The sequence below is a fragment of the Quercus robur genome, chromosome 6 (genome assembly GCF_932294415.1).
Source record: "Quercus robur chromosome 6, dhQueRobu3.1, whole genome shotgun sequence".
Lineage (NCBI taxonomy): Eukaryota > Viridiplantae > Streptophyta > Magnoliopsida > Fagales > Fagaceae > Quercus > Quercus robur.
Window position 1 is genome coordinate 6,982,454 of NC_065539.1, and position 20,778 is coordinate 7,003,231.

Sequence of the window (20,778 nt, forward strand, 5' to 3'; positions counted from 1 at the left end):
CCTGCATGGCTCCTCGGACCACAGATTTGGGGGAAATTAACCACGCAACGATTCTCAAAAAGAGTTAAACGGAACCCAAGTTCTGCATGGCTCCTCGGACCACAGACTTGGGGGAAATTAACCACGCAACGATTCTCAATCAGTGTTAAACAGAACCCAAGTCCTGCATGGCTCCTCGGACCACAGACTTGGGGGAAATTAACCACGCAACGATTCTCAAAAAGAGTTAAACAGAACCCAAGTCCTGCATGGCTCCTCGGACCACAAACTTGGGGGAAATTAACCACGCAACGATTCTCAAAAAGTGTTAAACAGAACCCAAGTCCTGCATGGCTCCCGGGACCACAGACTTGGGGGAAATTAACCACCCGACGATTCTCAAAAAGAGTTAAATAGAACCCAAGTCCTGCATGGCTCCTCGGACCACAGACTTGGGGGAAATTAACCACGCAACGATTCTCAATCAGTGTTAAACAGAACCCAAGTCCTGCATGGCTCCTCGGACCACAGACTTATTTGAAATTAACCACGCAACAATTCTCAATAAGTGTTAAACAGAACCCAAATCCTGCATGGCTCCTCGGACCACAGACTTGGGGGAAATTAACCACGCAACGATTCTCAAAAAGAGTTAAACAGAACCCAAGTCCTGCATGGCTCCTCGGACCACAGACTTGGGGGAAATTAACCACGCAACGATTCTCAAAAAGAGTTAAACATAACCCAAGTCCTGCATGGCTCCTCGGACCACAGACTTGGGGGAAATTAATCACGCAATGATTCTCAAAAAGAGTTAAACAGAACCCAAGTCCTACATGGCTCATCGGACCACAGACTTGGGGGAAATTAACCACGCCACAATTCTCAATAAATGTTAAACAGAACCCAAGTCCTACATGGCTCCCTGGACCACAGACTTGGGGGAAATTAACCGTTATGTGATTCTCACTAGGTGTTAAATGGAGCCCAAGTCCTGCACGGATTCTCAGCCACGGACTCAGGAGAAATCAGCTTCGTAGCCGTTTTTGCCTAATTATGAATTATCGCTATTCTAACGTACTCATTCATTTATACTTAACTTTCAGCAGTAAAATGGCAAAACCAATATCCATTCATGATGAAAACAAAATAGAATAAAACAACGATATCTGAAATGAAATAACTTTTGTCATTTAATCTTCAAAGTAGCTCGGTTCACAAACATTAGCAACGATTAAACAAAACGAAGCACAAAAAGCAAAATAAATGAATTCCTATACTACGTCCCTAAGAGCCCTGAGTCGGAGCAGGCTGATCATCCGCTGCTGGGTTCTCCGGGGCAATCTCCTGGGCCTGTGCAAGGATCTCGCTGATGCGAAGACTGTTCTCGGGTGACTGGCCCTGCGTGGCTTGCTCCGTGCCCCCAGCCTCGGGAATAGAGGAGTCTGTTGGAGGAGGCTCAGTGGAGGCGACCTCGACAGGAATCTCGCGTATTTCCTCAGGGAAAAAGATGTTCTCAGCTTTCCTGAGATCAGAATCTGCTGGGACGGTTGCCCGATCCAGGGCTACACCCCAGGACGTGGTGACGTATTCCTTGCAGACGGTGGCAACTTCCTCGGCCAGTCTCTCCTCAGTATCGTGGACTCCACGTTCATATGAAGCCGCCACGGCCTTCTCGGCAGCTTCCCTGGACAAGCGAGCTTCCTCCTTGGTCCTTGCAAGCTCAGCCTTAAGCTCTAAAACCGCCTGTTGCTCCGCTGTCAGCTTTTCCTCTGAGTGACGGAGCTGCTTGCGCAGCTCGTCAGCTTGCTTTTCAGCATTTTTAAGGCCAGCTTCTGCACTCGCATTGGCCTTCTTCACCTCCTTTAGTTCATTACTCTGACGATCAAAATCTCTTTTGAGATCGCCAGCGGCCCTCTCAGCTGCAGAACGGGACTGAGCCTCCCTATGCATATCCTCACGAGCCTTCTTGGCCCACTCCTCAGCAACATAAATTTGTTGAGTGACCTGCGCTCGGACGGAAATGAAAACACTATTAAAACATGACGATAAGAAGGTACACAGTATAGAGACAAGACGGAAGATTGCACTTACCATGGCCATGTCCCTCTTCAGCAACATGAAAAGTTCTGGCTGACGAGTCTTCCTGAGACCCTCCATGTCACGGGGCAAGAGAAGAGGCTGCTGCAGGGCCTCGGCCAAGAATGAGGCCTGCTCTCGTTGGGATTCCCATAGGGTCGCATCCCAGGGGATTGGGGCACCCTCTAACTCGATCCGAGGAGACCATGTCCGTTGTCCCCTAGGAATGGCCGCCTCATCTCGGCTCTCAGTGGACCTGGTCCTTTTCTCTCGGGGCTCTTTCGTCTCCTTGCCCTTCTTTTTAGGCCCGGCCTTTTCACGAGCAACCTCTCCCTCCTCCGTCTCTTCTACAGGCCTTTTTCGCCTTAAGTTTGGCATAGGCTGCAGCGCCGCATCCGACGAGGGAGGGAGAGGAGGAATGGGAGCTTTAGGGGCAGTCTGTCCCTTCGAGACGTCCCTGGAGGTCTGCCCCTTGGACCTGTTAGATAGAAGGCCCCTGAGGCCAGTCCTTGGCTGGAGATCCATTCCTTCTTCTTCTTCTGTGTCTTCGCTGATATCAGGTTGTGCGATGACTAAACCAGTACCAGGAGCCGCTGAGGCGCGATCTAAATCAGCGTCAGAGTCGGAGAGCTCTACTACTTTGACCGACGCCTCCCCTTCCTCGGTAAATTGAAACTGGTCTATCTGATCCTCTAAGGATGAATGCGAAGAACCAGCCTCCTCCTCCGGGATAACTATTGGGGGAAAGGCGCGTTGGGAAGGTAACTGAATAGGAGGCAAGTCTGTTGCAGCGAGAAACCCTGGTACGGATACGTCAATGCGTGCCAATCTCGGACTACCAGCCCTTATAGCTTGTCCGGCTTCCACCAGGGATCGAGTGAGTGGAACGTAGTCCAAAATCAAAGGAGCCGACCGTAGTTGTCTGTCCTCGCTAACGAAAATCTCGGACCTCAGGAGGTAATTTAGAGCCTGGATGTTGACCAAGCTCAGTCGAGGGGATGTTCGTTCTTTGTCTGCAAAGGCCGTTAAAAGGGTTATGTTAGTCCGAGGAGACATGCAACCAAACCAACAAGTTTAAAATAAAATAAAAAAAGGGGGGGAGAGGAGCTCAAAACTAAGGTCCTCCCCACGGAATCTAGTTCTATGACACCCCACCTGGCGTTCCCGCCCTAGTCGGACAGTGAGGGCCGTCATGCCATGGTCCAGAGACGATCAAATGGTCGTCCTTCAGGCCTTTGCTGGACTTCGGAAGGTAGGATATCAACCTCACTTCGTCAGTCCTGGACTTTAGATAGTATGAGTCGCCGAGCTTATGGCATTCATAAAGATGAACCACGTCGTGCCATGAAAGGCCAAGGTTCATCTGATCGTTCAGGGCGTCGACACACCCCAGGATCCGGAACAGGTTCGCGGTACATTGATGGGGGGCCAATCTATGACCACGTAGGTAATCCCTAGTTATTCTCCCCATTGGAATCGTCATTCCTCCTTCCACGAAGGCTATCATTGGAATTGCGACTTCCCCTGTTTTCCTCTTGAGCAAAATATCCTCCTGATGGCAATACTCTAAACCTACCTCCGGTGGAATACGATACTTCGCCCTGAAGCCCGCCATACCGGCCGGAGAATCTACCATTTTCTCAAGCCTACCCATCCCCTCTAATCCTAAAACAACTTGAAGGCAGTTTGAATAATGGAGAATAACGAAGAAGAAGCGCGCACTTACGGGTAAGAAGCTCAAAGGAGTCTTCAAGAGAATGGCAGCGGAAGTGAGAACGGACTGAAGGAGAAAGCTCTGAGACGTTCTGAATACTGGAGTGCTCGTCAAAAGCGAGGGACGAATGCCTTAAAAACCTGTTATACTCGGAAGAAGTTGAACCGACGCACTTACGTCTAGAGCGAGTGAAACGCTGTCCACCGTAGATTCGGTCTCCAACCGTTGGATTGGATGAGTGTAAAACCTCAAAAGCTGCAATTACTTTCCCCCGGGTCATTAAACGCCCTCAGCATTAATGAGGCACGTGAGGGCATACCCCCCCCCCCTTACACGTGTAAAGCGGGAATTCACCACGAACTGTCCAGTGAGTATCAAAATCCCGCCTTTCCTCCTCGGACCCAGAAGAAAGGTTGGAATTTTGAGGGGCTATTGTGGGGGTAAAGTTCGCCAGTCAACGTTGGGCTATAGTACCTGCACTAGGCTCAACCACTACAAGAAGCGAAGATACGGGCGGAGGACCCCCCAGCCCAATCATGTTGGGCCGGGCTTGCTTAGGGGCGTCCGAGGAGGAGTACCTCCTCGGACGCACCAAATGGGAGTCCGATTCACTCCCTTTACATGACGAAAGGCCATCCAATACCAAGGAAGAGTGCATGACGTTCGGGGGGGGGGGGGGGGCAACCACAACTGCCGCATTAAATGCCAAAGAGCAACTTTTCCAGCCGCATTAATGTGGAAAGGACAGGAGAACAGGATTATCTTGGCCAATGCAACTCACAGAAAAGAAGGAGGATGTCCTATGGGACAGGCACTCAAGTAGAGGCCCAGATGATTAACAAGTGTAAGGTCATTATCATAGGAAGGATGCTATATAAGAGAAGAAAATCCCCATGGTCAGAGGAGGGCGGAAAAGAGGGAGAAAAAGCAGAGAAAAAGAGAAAAGGAATTAGAGAAACAAAGCATAGGATACAGCCCCACGGACTGTTGTCCCAAGAAGCTGAGAGGAATATCCCTACATCCAAATGGTTGCATGGCTTGTTCATAACTACGTTCACTCTGTCAAGACTTAGTTCTGTAACCTACTCTCTACAAATTCATTGTTAAGGGACTTTTGGGCCAGAATCGCTCGCCTATTGGGCCTGAGCCCCAAAAACCGCCCCTACAGCTACAATTATAAACTATTTTATAATATTTTTACAAACTATTGATATGACAAATTCTTATTAATTCTAATATAAGTCCACCACTAACATCACATTTATGTTTACAATTATTAAAAAATTACTAAAGTCACGTCAGCAGTTTATAAAAATATTGTAAATTAGTTTATGTCTATAATATTACTCTTATTATTTTCTTTTGCCAAGAGGCAAAAGAGCTTTATAATTGAACTAATATCTTTAAATACTTTTAATAGAGACGTTCAGAATTTAAATCTCACATTTCCTATTATTAAATTATCAAATATCCCTTAGAAAAAGAGACTTAAACCTAAATTTTTGAAAAACATTTCCTATTATTAAATTATCAAATATCCCTTAGAAAAAGAGACTTAAACCTAAATTTTTGAAAAACATTTCCTATTATTAAATTATCAAATATCCCTTAGAAAAAGAGACTTAAACCTAAATTTTTGAAAAATATGCATGCAAAATAATTGATTTCTTTACATGTATGTTACACTTGATGTTGCACAATCTACATTAGTAACTGTATGCAATCATTCATGTTATAACTTATAAGTATACAAAAAGAGCTAGTTGTTTCTTTTTTTTTTTTTTTTCTTTTTTCCTTTTTTTTTTGCTAGGTAATTGTTTATGTAGGTGCGGGGGCTCGAACTCCCGAGCTAACAGTTTCAAGGTAAATCGGGTACCACTTAGACTACAAGACCCAGTGGTAAAAAAAAAAAGAGCTAGTTGTTTCAAATAACCAATGTTTGTGCTACAAAGAAAAATCTCATACATCAAGTATATATATCATCATTCTCATAGTAAGTGTCATGTATAACTATAGAATCCACACAATGTGAGAGGAGATATATAATAATAATAATAATAATTATTATTATTATTATTGACTTAATGATTTTTAAGTTAACAAATTTTGACAAAAGCCTCACACTGAGAGTGATTTTAAAGCTGATTTTGTTAAATGCAAAATGTTATACTCAATAGACCAAAATAACAATGACACAAAAGTTAGAGACACCAAAAATAATAATAATAATAATTTTGTTCTAATATCTTTTTCATTTTAAAAAGTGTGGGCCATTAAGGATTTTATTTATTTATCTGGCAATACAAGGCCCAAGCCCGTATTTATCGACGGTAAACTCAGCCCATAAAGAAGCGAAGCAAGGCTGAATTGAGCCTTCGAAATTACTCCTCCATTGAAATTGGGTAACAGAAGAAAGAAAGTAAAAATCTGTAAATGTTAAAATTGGTCGGACAATCGATTACAAGGGTTGAGCTGAAACTCCAAGGTCTCAGGAGATGGATGAGCAGTGCTGTAGTGATGAGTTTTGGAGATGGGAGCCAAGGTGCGGTGGGACTACCCACCTCAACGACGGGTCACGGTGGCGACGCCTACGAGCCCACACGGGTCCCTGGCCTCCCCTCCGATGTAACAAGTGTTGCTGCGGGACACTACCACTCCTTGGCTCTCACTTCCCAAGCCCAACTTTGGGCTTGGGGCCGAAACAACGAAGCCCAGCTCGGCCGTGGCTCTCTTGATCCCAGGTTGTTATCAATCCTTCTCTCTCTCTCTCTCTCTCTCTCCGTGTTCACAAATATGTGACTTTGATGAAAGTTGGAGTTGATTTGAGTTATTATTAGCAGGGATTCATGGAATGAACCAAAGAGAGTAGAAGGGTTGGATAGAGTGAATGTTTGTGCTGCATTTGCATCTGGGGTCGTTTCTGCTGCCATTGGAGATGATGGGTCTTTGTGGGTGTGGGGAAAGTCTAAGCGTGGACAGCTTGGTCTTGGAAAGGGTATCATCGAGGCTGTTGTGCCTTCCAGAGTTGAAGCACTTTCAGGAGAAAAGATTTCCAAGGTGGCCTCTTTTCTTGTTTATACTTGCCTACAAATTAAATGTGCAACTTTTTTTTTTCTTTCAAACATACTCTATCAGTCTATTGTGATTGATGCATGATAAAAGTGGAAGTAGTGTTAGTAAGGGACTAAAGGGTCTATTTATTAAAGTAATGTTACTACAATCACAATTTGTCACCTTAATCAGCATTCTAATGTTGCAAATGACCCACAAATCGAAATTGGCATAAGTGAATTTTTGAATTTTTTTATTGAAGTCTTTGAGTGGTTCTTGCTTTGGTAGGTGTCATTTGGTTGGGGGCATGCGCTTGCACTGACTGAGGATGGGAAATTGTTTGGCTGGGGTTATTCAGCTGATGCTAGGTTGGGAAAGGTTGGGGAATCTGTCGAGAAGTCTCCTTTGGAGTCGAATGCTGGTATATCTGAAAACAATGGACAACTCTCAAGCTCAGCATTTGAAGTTGCTGAGAAGTTGGTTTTAGAAGGAATTGAGAAGGAGAAAGACATGCCAATAGTCTGGGACCCTTGTTTAGTGGAAGAACTACATGGTGTTGAAGTTGTTGACATTTCGTGCGGGCTTGATCATTCCTTAGTTCTTTGCCGTAAGTAATACTAGTTGTATTGCATTTATGTGCTTGTTGGGGATGTATCTATATGCATGCATATATGTTCTAATTCACTAATTTCAGGTAATGGCACCCTGTTGAGCTGTGGGAGCAATGTTTATGGTCAGTTGGGCAGAGTAAAGCAAGATTTGGGAATGTTGCCAGTTGACATAAGCTCTGTTCCTTTGTCTATAGCGTCAGGGCTTGGACATTCTTTGGCAATTTGCCGGGTTGCATCATCAGAAACTGTAGGAGATGGCACAAGTATAGTTTCGTGGGGATGGAATCAGAGTTCTCAGCTTGGAAGGACAGGGCCATCAAATGTGCCATTGGTGGTTGAAGGATTGGATGAGGAAATTCCTGTCTCAGTGTCAGGAGGGCGTGTACATTCCATTGTTCTCACATCTAAGGGAGAAGTGTGGGTTTGGGGCTGTGGTAAGAATGGCAGGCTTGGATTAGGAAGCTCCTGTGATGAAGCTGAGCCAATTTTACTGGACTCTTTAGAAGGCTGTGAGGTTTTACAAGTTGTTTCAGGCTTTGATCATAATCTAGTTTTGATTGCAGAATGATGAGTCTTGTATTTGAATTATTTCTGCTGTTTTGCTCTTTCTATATCTGCGATTTGGTTTTCAACTTTGGCAAACCACGTCATCATCATGATTCGTGACGCTAGTTCTGCTTTTGAAGAGGAGACACCAACTTGAGATGATTTACTGGCTTCTACCGCGAACTAATTCAATCACATTAAATTACTCATTCAAGCGTGGTTTTCTACAGCTACATATTGAAACTGACTTGTAATAATATCACGCTTCTCTTCTCAAATGTTTAATGACAGAAAAAGAGTTGGGGGTGACCAATTTCAGATAAGAGCAGACATTTTTTAGAGCAAAGATCCACGACAATAAAATAAAATAAGTATTTATAATACATTAATTGGAATATATTACATTTTGAGTTTCCAAACAAATTTTTAAACCATTTCTTTTTATCTTTCCTCATGTTATGCTCAACAAAGAAACCTGCGACTTTTGCAGGACAAACGCAGAATGTAGTTCCCACATAAAATGTATTTTACATAAAAAGCACCCCTGATTTTTTGTGGAACTTTACAGCAGCTAGCATGGTGGAAGATCCTTGGGCGGAGGCAGAACGGATTGATCTTGTCCCGGGCCGTCTTCTACCACAAATGCCGTTTTCAAGCCCCAACCAGTGTGGAGCTCCAAATGACAATGCATAAACCAAACACCTAAACAGTCGTATAAGGAACATTAGTACAAGGTTTCTAAGTTTAGTTTCAACTTTTTTGAACAAAAACAAAAATGTTCCCCCTTAAGTTAATCAAGTAGGATGAAAATATGAAAGAATATGCATTTTAGATAGAACTTTTTACCAAGTAATGGTAGGGAAAAAAAATTCACAATCATTTTCATAACGATTGACATTACAAGTTGAAATTGAATTATATCACTTTCATATGGCCGATCACTAACACCACTTTTGTTAGCACCAATCACAGTATGTTAATTTATCAGTTTTGAAGAAAATTGTTAGAAAAAAAAATGGTATATCTCTAAATTATTAGTACCTGGATTATCAGCTTTGAACCGAATAGCAGTCCAACCACCAGTGGGAACTCCAACTGTATTTCTCTCCATAGGATCAACCAAGTTATACTTAGCTGGATCTTTGGCAGGATCAAAATTCCCAATTCCCGTCCCAACAACAAAGAAGTTATAGCCATGGAGATGGAATGGATGTGACTCAACTGTTAGAAGATTGGTGTCTTGTAGTACCAGCTCAACTGTAGAATTAAATGCAATCTTACTAACCCTTGTGCCTGTGGCAGTGCCAAGATTAGCTTTAAGTGGTGCACCGGTATAGTTGAAAGGGGTTGGAGGCTTGTCAGGAAAATCAGCTCGATATACTCCTTTAATGTTGAAGAAGTGAGCTTGGAGAAGTGCAGTTTGAGGCATCGCGAAAGAGATATTATTCAAGGAAGCAAGAAGTTTGGTTCCATTGAGGCATGTTGGGCAAGAATTCTTGCCAAAACCAATGGTGTAAAAGAGGTTTCTATCAACTTTGAGAGGAACATTGGCAGGATATTTTGGTGAGTTTAAGCTCCTCAGCTTCTTGTTGTAGCTTAGAGCAAATTGTGTGTCATTGGATAAAGGCAACTGAGGAAGGGTAGGGAGGACAGTGTTTGGAATGCCTTTGTATTGAAGTATTGCAGTGGCGGTTCTGTTATCTATGGAAAGCGGAGCATCCATGAAAGGCCTAGTGGCCATGAAGTATCTGCCAGGAATTTGGTTAGCTTGGACCAGGACATTTGTGGTCTGGCCAGGTGCAATGAGTATTGCACTAGTGGTGAATGGTTTTGTGTAAACTGCATCAACCTCCACTACTGTCATGTTGTGACCAGCAATAGCAAAGAAAAGCTCATCATTGAGGGCAGAGTTGATGATCCTCAGCAAGTACGTTTTGCCCAATTCAACCTCCATTACAAAAGTATCTAAATCAAGTAAAACCAAAGGATAATTAATTAGGCCCATATATTTATGGTAACAACTTTATTTTGTGACAAGGCTCAGCGCATTTTTACGTTTTTCAGCGCATGGAAAGAGCGGCCCTGGCTTTCCATTGATTGTGTGCGCATCTGACATATTTGGTGGCAAGCCCATGTTTGTGCCTTCCTTGACAACCTCTTCCACATCAGAATGCCACCATTCTCCTATGGAACAAACAAAAATTATAGAAAATAATCTAATTAATTATTAATTGTCTTAAAAGTTTAAACTGCACGTGAGATTTTTAAGTCAGGATTCAAAATCAGGACCATATGCATTGATACCATGATAAATTATAGATTATTCAAAAAGCTTAAACTATTCAGAAATGAGAAATTTAATCATTTAATTATATTATTCTAACACAATCTCATAATTTTTTATGAAGATTTTTGTTGTTTTCTATATGGAAGTATCTTTACTTGAAACTCACCTAGCAGAATTTCAACCTCCCTGTTTGGCTGTGGGAAAGGAAACGGGGTTCCTTGTTTTGGCATGATCACAATTGCACCATAGACTGTAGCCCTTAGCCAAAGAATATGTGCATGCCACCATAATGTTCCCCTTTGTCCTGTTACATTGAAGTCGTAAGTGTAGCTACTACCAGTCTGAATTGGGCACTGTGTAATGTAAGCAGGCCCATCTGCCCAACCATTTCGATATTGTTTTAATCCATGCCTGTAACAATCACCAAATGAAACATTTAGAGAAAAGATAAATAGGAAAAAAAACAAATCCTAAACTTTATATTGTTTTGTCCTGTTGTTATTAGGAAATTATCCTACCAGTGAATTGACATGTTATATTGTGCATGGTTTGTCACATTGACAAGAACTCTGTCTCCCTCTCTAACATAAATAGTAGGCCCTGGGAACCTCCCATTGACAGTTACTATGGGTTTTGCATGGCACAACCTGCTCACATTCTTCACTTGAATCTGATGAAATGCAATAACCAAAAAAAAAAAAAAAAGTTACTTTGTCATCAATAGAAAAGCTGGCTACATGCTACTTTGTCCATGTAAATGAATGCTCCAACTCACATCAAATTGGTACTTCTTTATGGCAGCCTCAGCTGGAAAAGAAATTAAGCCAAGAAATCCAAGGAAAAGAAAAGTGAACAGAGATAAGACTCTAGCCATTTTCCCAGTCAAAAAAAGCTTCTAGTGTAGTGTTTGTATGGATGAGGCACTGAGGTGTAATGATTTGAGCTGTATATATGTATGTATAGAGGTAATGGTTAGATATCAGTTTGTTAGAGGAGAAGCGGTTGTGGATGATTAGGTAGGAATTGTAAATGTGTTGTACATCAAAGCTTGTAAGCAAGATACTGATAGAGACTGCACAGGCCATTGACTGACGTAGAGGCTGAGATTTCTAAACCAAGAAGAAGATTTCAGGACCATGAAGGTTAGTTTATTTACATATTTTTAACTTAAATATTTGAAGATTGTGGGCATGAGAGGTACATAAGGCCAACCAAATATTATAGAGGATAAGCTTTAACTTCAAGGAAAAGAAATAGGCAATTTAGGAAAAAGATACTGCACAGGATTAGCATCCAAGGGAAAGATTCTTCTCAAAGTGCCTTATTGCTATTGGTGACAAGTGAAAACTAGTTTATATATTGGGTTTTACCCATGGAATCCTTGGCAATATCAGAATCACGCTTTCCACAGTTGTGTTATACAAAAATAATTCTAAGAGAACTTACTTCTAAGCGTTTCTGTCCTTTCTTTTACACCTGAATTTTTGGCTTTTTTTCCTTGGCAAAGAGCTCTATATTCTTATTCATTAAGCCGCTTGGTAGAGTAATTTTATATTTTGCGTCCTACCATTCCATTACGAAATGCCAAAGGTGAAGGAATAGCATTCTTAAAGCAAAGAAATGAGAGAACCATTCAATGCTGTGTATATATAAAATAACTGTGTTCATTGATAAATGATCATAAGCGTCATCTCCTTAATTTCTCAAAGAAAACATATGCATGCATTGACAGATTGCCTTGTGGGGAAAATGCATGGCAAACTGAAATGCAGCCCACATCGCTTTTCTGATAATAGAAGTGTAAAAGGAGAATTGATATTCGTATTCAATTGTACTGAACATATTAAGCTATACAAACGAAGTCTATATAGACATGGAAATCTAGGATAGCTAGAACTAATTAATATTGCCGACCCTATGAACTAGTACAAGTAATGGTTCTGGCCCTACTGGATCTAAGCCCAAAAATTGATTTGGACTGACATAACTCTGAAGCCGACTTGAGTTTGGATATAATAGCATGAAAGCGGCCTGGTGGATAAGTTTTGGTGAAGATACTGCCAAACAAGGACGGATCCACAGCTAGATTAGGGGGGCCTTGGCCCCCTGGATTTTAAAATTTTTAAAAATATTTTATATATACATGTAAGATTATACAAAATAAGTATACTTGGCCTTCTTCAAAAATTCAAATTGATTAAAAAAAAAAAACTCAATAAAAAAATCTTTGGCATCACATTTCTGTGGTTGTGCATTATGAGACCAAGTGTACCTATGTGGTGTGTATTGTTTTTTACTTTGTTTGAAATTCAAAACATGTTTGTTTATTATTTTGATTTTCCCCCCTGTATTTAACAGACTTTTGTTGTTAAGTTGTTTGACTTTTATTGTTTTTTTTTTTTACTCAAAGTTAAAAAGTGCTTTTTTTTTTTCTCGATAGTATTAATTTTTTTAAAAAAATATTTGACATATAATTAGATAATATATAGAGAGAATTTTATTTGATTTTTAAATTATGGGAAAATTATTTAGCTACACTATTCAATTTTTTGGAAAGAAAAACAAATAATTCAAAGAAATTATTTCGTGTATTTTTTTTTAATTTATTGGTCAAAGGAAATTATTTAAAATGATTCTACAACTTCTATAAATTTTACTACATAAGACTTACAAACTAATGTATTAATTTGTAAAACACAACAAAAAAGTAATGTTGTTGATGTGACACTAATTGTATTCATAATCATTGCTATGCCAATTTGTAAACATTTTGTAGTCAAATTGATGAAATCTAGTCCTATATACATCAGAGCCAATTGGAACAATACAATCTTGTAGGACATATGAGAAAAATTCAAGTAATTTATAACCTCTAATAATGTAATAATGTTAAAGGCATAACATTTTCACTACAAATCTCAGTCCTATCATTCCAAATTGATGAAGTCCATTCCTACATCAGTGCCAATTGGAGCAATGCAATTTTGTAGGACATATGAGAAAAATTCGAGTAATCTATAACCTCTAATAATAGAGTAGTGCTATAGTATATGCCTAACATTTTCACAACAAAGTCCAAGTAATAAGTTATTACTGATTTTTACATGAGTTTACCACTTACATTACTTTTTTACTTATCATTAACAACTTATTACCTAGGTTGATGTTAGGCTCTACTTCTATAATGCCTAGGCTAATGGTAAACGTTTAGGCCAACATTTTCTCATTTGGAAGGGTAGTTGGATCAAATGATTTACCATTAGCCTAGGCATCACCACTAATAATACAATAAATAGAACTTTGGGCAATAAGACACAGACTTATATTCATCAAAAAAAAAAAGAAAAAAAGACACAGACTTATTTATCATGAAATCTGGAGGATAAATATATTAACTTAGAAGGGGGTTCTACATTGGTTATTAATTGGCTAACAACCCGTGACATTTTGACCTCAGATATATTTGATTTGGTTTTGGATTGCAGGTTCCTAATGGAACGAGACTAGACCATGCATCCTCATCACAAATACCGTGAGGCGAATGAATGTGCATCTTTAATGGTTAAAATGGGTTGATACCAGAGCATCCGAGTGCAAGGTTATGATCAATACCATCCTTTTGTGTATTAAAAACTTAAAGAGTTATGCTTGGAATCCCTTGGTAATGCCGATGGACTAGTGTCTTTTCGCCTTTTGTTTTGTTTTGTTTTGTTTTTTTTTTTTTTTTTTTTTTTTTTTTTTTTTTTTACAAATAATCTAATTTTTATCCTTTTAGAAAATAAACTAACTTTTAGTTTTTGTCATAAATTTAATATAAAATATAAAAGTTACAAAAAACTATATCTGTTGATAACCAAAAAAAAAAAGAAAAGAATATAATGTTTTTCATTAAAAAAAAGTCTGAAAAAGTTTGTTAACAGACATGTTTAGACTCTAGAGTTGTCTTACTTCACCATGGTGATTAAGGAGATCATTTATATGTAATTTTAGTGTATGACTTTTTTAATAAATTAAATTATGTAAATTGTTTAAATAATACACAAAATGTCACATGTTTACTTGTGTGAATAGAAAATGTCCTACCACACATTTCTTAAAAAAGAAAGCTCCAAATAAGTTTGATGTCAAACTTTTCTGTGTATGTTAGCAATTTGGGAAAGAATTTCTAGAAAATTAAGATCATAAATTTTTTTTTTTTTTTTATTTACAACTATGATAAGGGGCGTAGCTATGTGTGAGGGTGGGGGGCCCTGGCCACCCCAAAAATTTGAAATTTTTTTAAATATATAAGTAATTTAATGTTTTCAAAATTTAGTCTAAAAAATAAGAGTTGGCCCTCCCCAAATATTTGATTTAATCCAATGATGCTCTTAAAAAAATGGTCTAATAATTATAGAGACATAATATTATTTTTCACAATTCTATTTTTTATTGTAAAAAATGCTCTTATATCTGTTAAATATTTGATAAAGCTTGGCATCAAGCATATTTGAATCTATATATTTTTCAACCAGTTATGTGGCAATTAACAAGTCATTGACTCATTAAAAAAATAATGTCACTAAAACTATAAATGAAATGTCTCTTTAGTTACTACATAATCGGTTAGAGTAAGATAACTTCAAATATATTTGAAACCTAACTTATTCCTCCAAGTTTTGAATCATTCATGTTTTTGAAAATTTCATTAGTTCAATTGAAAGATTTTTTACTTTCTTCAGTATAAAATTTGATAATTTGTATCGAAAATGAAATTTTTTAAGAATTTCACTATAAAAATAATAAAAATGAATTTTATTTTATGTAATATCACCATCAAACATAATTTTGATTGAAATTACTAAATTCTTTTTGTTGTTTCTTGGTGTGTGTATATATAACTTATCAAATAAAAAAGTGTGCATATAATAAAAAAGCCTATATATATATATGTACGTGAAGTTATTTTAATAAATATATTAAAATTACAACTTGGCCCTCCAAACAAAAATTCAAAACTCCACCTCTTATTGTGAGTTGTGACATAAGAAATGATAGATTATAAATTTTTTAATGGAAACCAAATGATTAGCGTAAGTGATAGACAACAACCGGCATTATGCTACGCATAGTCGAAGAAGTCATGACCAAAAAAAAAAGTTACCACCGTTCTAGATCTGACTTTTAAGACTAACAATGTACTGACAAAATAGGCCTCATCGCTGCTGCCATGTCCACAACCACAATATGTCACACTCTCACTCTGTGCAGAGCCGCAGAGGTCCATGGTCAGCTGAGGAAGCATTATTTAGTCGCAATTCAGGTGAGGAAGCATTATTTAGTCGCTTTTTTTTTTTTTTGACAAGCTCTGAGAGATTGATTGAACCATTACGTTATAACACAAGCTCTGAGAGATTGATTGAACCATTACGTTATAACTACCCAAGTTTGATCTTTTTTTAGTTGAGAATTAGCATGCGAATGACAATTTTTTGCTTTTTAGTTGGCATATATTGAATATTGAATGAATTCTTTAATACATAAAGATAGGGAAAAAGAGTGTTTACCCAAGCAAACAACCAAACTCACCCATCTCATGATCTCGTTGCAGGTGGCTATAAATTGAAAATTCAGGTACTCTAATGAGTGCATATAAGTTGTTTGTGAAATTGCCTGAACGGGTTCGTCTTGTATTTTTGTTCTCTGTTAATGATTTTCTTGTAAATATTTCAAACCGCAATTATTTTTTTATTCATTTTCCAAAAAATTTCTCATTGTGTAATTGTTTGATCCTTTGGTCATTATCATTGTGAAAAAGTGAAATTACATATTTTAGGGCTTTGATCTTGTTGATTAGTTCAGTAGTGGCTAGGAATATCTGTCTTCCTAGCAACATTATGAATTAGATTTATGACACCAAGCAAGAGAGAGGAATTGAAAAACAAAGGTTTTCTATACAAGATTTTTTCTATTGATTTTTTTTTTTTTAAGATTTGTATTTGTATTTTTTTTTCCTTATGGATCTTCCTCCTATATTACTGTTTGCTAATTATGGTCCTTTGGTTTTATGGTATTTATCCTGAGACTTCTACAGTTTAGCTTCTTCTTTTTTGAGATTTTGTGGATTTAGTTAATTTGAATTTATGGTTCTTAGGATTTTAGATTGAAGAATTTGATTGAACCACGGATGTGGTGTTTGGACATAAAATTTTTATTGTGTAATTCATATTTTGGAGAATTTGATTACATTCTATTAATTACAAGCGTGAAGCAATATCCTGACATTACAATGGTAATGATTGGAAGTAATCAACCATGTTATTAATGACAGGGCACTGTTGACAGGCTTATTGTTCTGTTTCTATACATTATAATTGCTATTTGTTCGGGAGGCATCACCCTACCTTTCTGCAGATCTTGATTTCTATACTGGCCAGTATTGGAGTTTCGACAAGGTATGCAGCAGATGTCTTCTTTTTTTTTCTTTTTTTTTTTAAATGGTTTCTGTCTGTTTTTTGTTAGAGAGGTTCTGAAGGTCTCATCTCATGGTCCAGATTTTTTACCATTATGTGGAAATATGATTTTGTTTTCTTTGCAAGGTTCCAGAAATTATCCTATAGCTTTCTCTGCTATTGTTGGTATCCGTTTGGAAATTGCTTATTTACAGTAGTTTATTTGCATTGTGTTTATCAAAATGTATAGCTTTTGGTAACTTTTATGTTAAATTTGTTACAAAAAAAAAAAACTAAAAGCTAGATTATTTGCAAAAAAATGGCTTAGACAAAAAGTAATAAGCAAATTTTTTTTAAACAATTCCCAAATGCAGACTTGATGTGATTAACCAATGTTTATCTTTGGAACCCTGATGAGTGTTGTTGCATTGTTATCCTCCATCTCTATATTTTATATATATATGAATTTATAGTAAAATTCATTATTTAGTTTTTTTTTTTTTTTTGTTGGTTATAATTTCAACACTCAATCTGCTATTACATAAAGCTATCCAGTCAATTAAATCTTTCTGTTTCCTTACATGTTCTGTGTTGATTTCTTGTTTTATGTAGTTACTTCTTTTCAGTTGTTACGTGACTTAATAATGCAGTCACAAGAGCAAGCCCGTTCAGGTCCTATTTATGTGATCAATGCTGCTTTGTTGCTACTTTCGTACTTTTTAATGTTGCATACTGAAAACGAATTTTAGGAATGTTGAGTGACATACTTGTTGTGAGGGAGTGTTTTTAAATTATAGACTAAAGTACACTTGTTTGGGGTTGTTTTTATCTTGGCCCTTTACATTTCAAAATTTTCATTTTGGCTCTTCAAGTTTGATTCATTTTCCTGCTTGGCCCTTTATGTTTTAAAAATGAAGGGTTAAAATGAAAATTTTGAAACATTAAGGGCCAAAAGAAAAAATGAATCAAACATGAAGGGCCAAAGTGTAATTTTGGAAAGTTGACTTTAGTCTAAATTAAAAACAACCCCAAAGTTTAAAGGCCAAAAGTTGACTTTAGTCTAAATTATATGATAAGAGAATATGGTGACCTAAAGTCACATTCTGACTAAATTGGGCATTAATTTAAGTGAGGTAGGATTTTAAGTTACTACAAAGAAAGAAGTTCATGCAAGCCCACCCCTTTAAAAAAAGGGTGGGGCGTCTAGGAGGAAGTTGCTGATTAGTAACTGAGTGTGAAAGCAAGAAGCAATTCAGAACTTTTGAAAACAAATAGAAGAACCAAAAAGTAGAACCATAAATTTATTCTTTAAAGTTTGCTTATGCTTGATACTTCCCTAACTAATGAGCTAGCTTGATGCTACTTTCAAAGCTGTTTGTTTGTTGCACTATGAATGACACTGCTTATGATATTAAGTCAGTATGCATCTTTGAGCCCTAGGGAAAATCTTCTTATTTCTTTTTTTCTTTCTTTTTTTAATTATTATTATTATTCAAGAATGACAGGTGTTGAAATGATTATCAAAAAGACAGGCATTGAAATGATTTGACTGGCTTTTCCATAGAGGATTGATGTCTATACTTAAGCAAACAGTCCTTTTCAGATGACCCATCACAATGTTGAGGCCTCTATGGTTGTGAAATTTGGAGAGCAAAAATCAATTGCTGGCATTATAATGGAAAGAGGTTTGTGATATTCAAAAGATTCTTTTAGCATATGATATGAAATGTATTTCTTTGGAAATTGCACTCTTATTTCATATACTAGGATTATCATATCATCTGCTAGCACATGAATTGGGTGAATTTTACTAGGATCTTTTTTTTTTTTTTTTTATACAGCTACTAGGATCTAATTATATTAGATAAAGAGTAATATATTCTGGCTTCTATGACAATAGTATTTCCTCATTTTTTAAAATTAGAATCATGATAATCCAACAAGATCTCATTGATTTGATTCTCCAATGCGGCACCTAAGTCATTTCACTATCTGAAAGCTCTCGTATGCTTCTTTTGTCAATTGGATAGTATTATTGGAAAGACAACAATACACTTCTTTTTTCTTCATAAAAGATTCTATTTTTTAATTATTTGAATCTATAGAATTTAGAATAGTGATTGGTACTTCAACATGTATGATCATATTCTTAATTCAAAGAAGATTTAATGACATATTTTAAGAAGTCTACATGGATTAATGAAAATCAAGATTTGGGGTAGTTGACATTTAATGAGTATTTTGATAATTATATTAAATGATTGTTTGTGAACATTTTCCTTAGCCTTATTTATATATTTATTTACTTATACAAGTCCAGTTTCTCTATATTTTTGTTTGACTAGAACATTGAAGTCATTTCTTTGTTGTCTTTGGAAGTTGAATTTTAATTTTGATGCATAAAAAGGCTATTAATGCAAAAACCAAGCACAGAATCTAATACATTATTACACTTTTTGACCATTTATTTGTAAGAATTGCAAAAAAAGACCTATTTATATATTTGCCTCAGTATGAGTAATACACAGAGCAGTAGTGGAATGCTGAAGAAAAACTAAGGTTAGACTCGTGTTCTAAATTGACAGTGAACAATGTTAGAAGAGTGATGTTGAAAGAATAAACTAAGGTCTATATTAATAATGTTATACTAGTAATTTTCTATTTTAAATTTCATTTCTCCTCGTCATGGCAACCATAGTCTCAATTGTGTATTTGGTATTTTTTTGTTATATAAGTTTTTGTTGTTCTATGACACTCTCCAAGAGAATTTATGTTTAATTTTGGTTTTTGGTGGTTGAATTACAAATTCTGAACAAATATTGAGAAATTGGTTTGAAAAACATTTTTTTGACATGTTTACGAATTAAATTTTTAGTGCTAATGATTAGTTTGTTTCCTTGTTTTGTTTTGATATCTTCCTGAAACTTAACTTTTATATATATATATATATATATATATATATTAATGCCTTTTGAATTGTAACGACTATTCAATTTGTGCTGGTAGAGATATGATGACACACTCATGTTTCAAATTACAGAATATTTGTGATGATTTTTAAATCTTTTATGCTAGGTAATCCAGTATCATTATGCGTGAATAGGCTAGCATCCACTTGACAGAATATTTAAAGTAATTTTGTTTTTAACAAATTATTGTTCCTTATTCTAAATGATATAGAGATAATTGACTTTAAATTAAAGGAGGATGTGAATATGTGATAGAATCAATTTTTTTATTTGTTATAAATATTCTCTAACAGTAGTACTTATAAAAAAATATTCTCTAATGGTAATTTATACGTGCATGGTACGTGGCTCAAAACTAGATTCTTATAATTTTTAAAAGCACCAGTTGAATCTAGTAGAAATGTTTTTAAAAGCGCCATGAACCTAGTAAGGTTTCTCAAAACAAAAACAAAAAGTTGAACCTAGTAGAAATGGTTTCTAGACAACCTTTTTTCTCTCTCTAATGTTCATAGGAGTAATGGACTTGTTTTCAAGCACTCGTTGGACTTTTAAGGTATTAGCAATTTGAAAACTAAAAGCAGACTCGTTTGCAGCATTCTTTGCTGTTCTTGAAAATTTTTCATGAAAGGCTTTGACACTATACTATAATCTTGAGGGATGAAACTGGTTTCAAGGACAACATTTTGCCGTGCTTCAACTGTATTAAAATTTGATAAGTTTTATATCTGAACTATTTTCATTTCTAATATAAGAAATTCTATTTGAATATACTATTTGGTTTTGGATTATTTGGTACCCACTCATCCAGAACAAAACTTACAAGATACATGAGAATAAGGAATAGTACCTGAATTAGGGTGCGCCACACACATTTCTTCGTGATTTGCTTTTAGCCTTCTTGAACAGGAGTAAGTTCCGTTGCCATTCTAGTTTGCTGCAAATTACTCTCATTTGAATTTAAAAACAACCTTCAACTAAGTAGAATACATGACAATGCAAGCTGTGGAAGCATCTTCCAAGACAGTACCACTCATTTAACATTTTTTAATACTTAAAAATAAAGAAGTTACAACACACAAGGTGACCATCGAATGAAATTATTGCTGACACT

General features: G+C 36.9%; 2 protein-coding genes across 2 annotated transcripts; one reads left to right on the top strand and one right to left on the bottom strand.

Moving 5' to 3' along the window:
• Positions 1–6,127: 6,127 nt before the first annotated feature.
• Positions 6,128–8,066, top strand: LOC126732510 (uncharacterized). Its single transcript, XM_050435410.1, has 4 exons — positions 6,128–6,513; positions 6,613–6,829; positions 7,112–7,430; positions 7,518–8,066. Exons 1-4 carry the CDS (start codon positions 6,206–6,208, stop codon positions 8,000–8,002), a joined length of 1,329 nt encoding a protein of 442 aa, XP_050291367.1. The 5' UTR covers positions 6,128–6,205; the 3' UTR covers positions 8,003–8,066.
• A 272-nt stretch (positions 8,067–8,338) lies between these two features.
• On the bottom strand, positions 8,339–11,216 carry LOC126732509 (laccase-11-like). Its single transcript, XM_050435408.1, has 6 exons — positions 11,043–11,216; positions 10,786–10,937; positions 10,434–10,678; positions 10,036–10,164; positions 9,022–9,945; positions 8,339–8,682 (listed from the first exon to the last, which is right to left on the bottom strand). The coding sequence occupies exons 1-6, from the start codon at positions 11,139–11,141 to the stop codon at positions 8,552–8,554; spliced, it is 1,680 nt and encodes a 559-aa protein (XP_050291365.1). The 5' UTR covers positions 11,142–11,216; the 3' UTR covers positions 8,339–8,551.
• Positions 11,217–20,778: the final 9,562 nt, after the last annotated feature.

What these genes read in the sequence shown, in the direction of transcription:
- LOC126732510 (XM_050435410.1), top strand. Translation starts at nt 6,206, where the DNA reads ATGTTAAAATTGGTCGGACAATCGATTACAAGGGTTGAGCTGAAACTC. An exon ending in CGTGGCTCTCTTGATCCCAG is followed by an intron (nt 6,514 to 6,612) that starts GTTGTTATCAAT and finishes TATTATTAGCAG; the next exon opens with GGATTCATGGAATGAACCAA. An exon ending in TCATTCCTTAGTTCTTTGCC is followed by an intron (nt 7,431 to 7,517) that starts GTAAGTAATACT and finishes CACTAATTTCAG; the next exon opens with GTAATGGCACCCTGTTGAGC.
- LOC126732509 (XM_050435408.1), bottom strand. Translation starts at nt 11,141, where the DNA reads ATGGCTAGAGTCTTATCTCTGTTCACTTTTCTTTTCCTTGGATTTCTT. An exon ending in TAAAGAAGTACCAATTTGAT is followed by an intron (nt 10,938 to 11,042) that starts GTGAGTTGGAGC and finishes GCATTTCATCAG; the next exon opens with ATTCAAGTGAAGAATGTGAG. An exon ending in CTTTCCATGCGCTGAAAAAC is followed by an intron (nt 9,946 to 10,035) that starts GTAAAAATGCGC and finishes TACTTGATTTAG; the next exon opens with ATACTTTTGTAATGGAGGTT.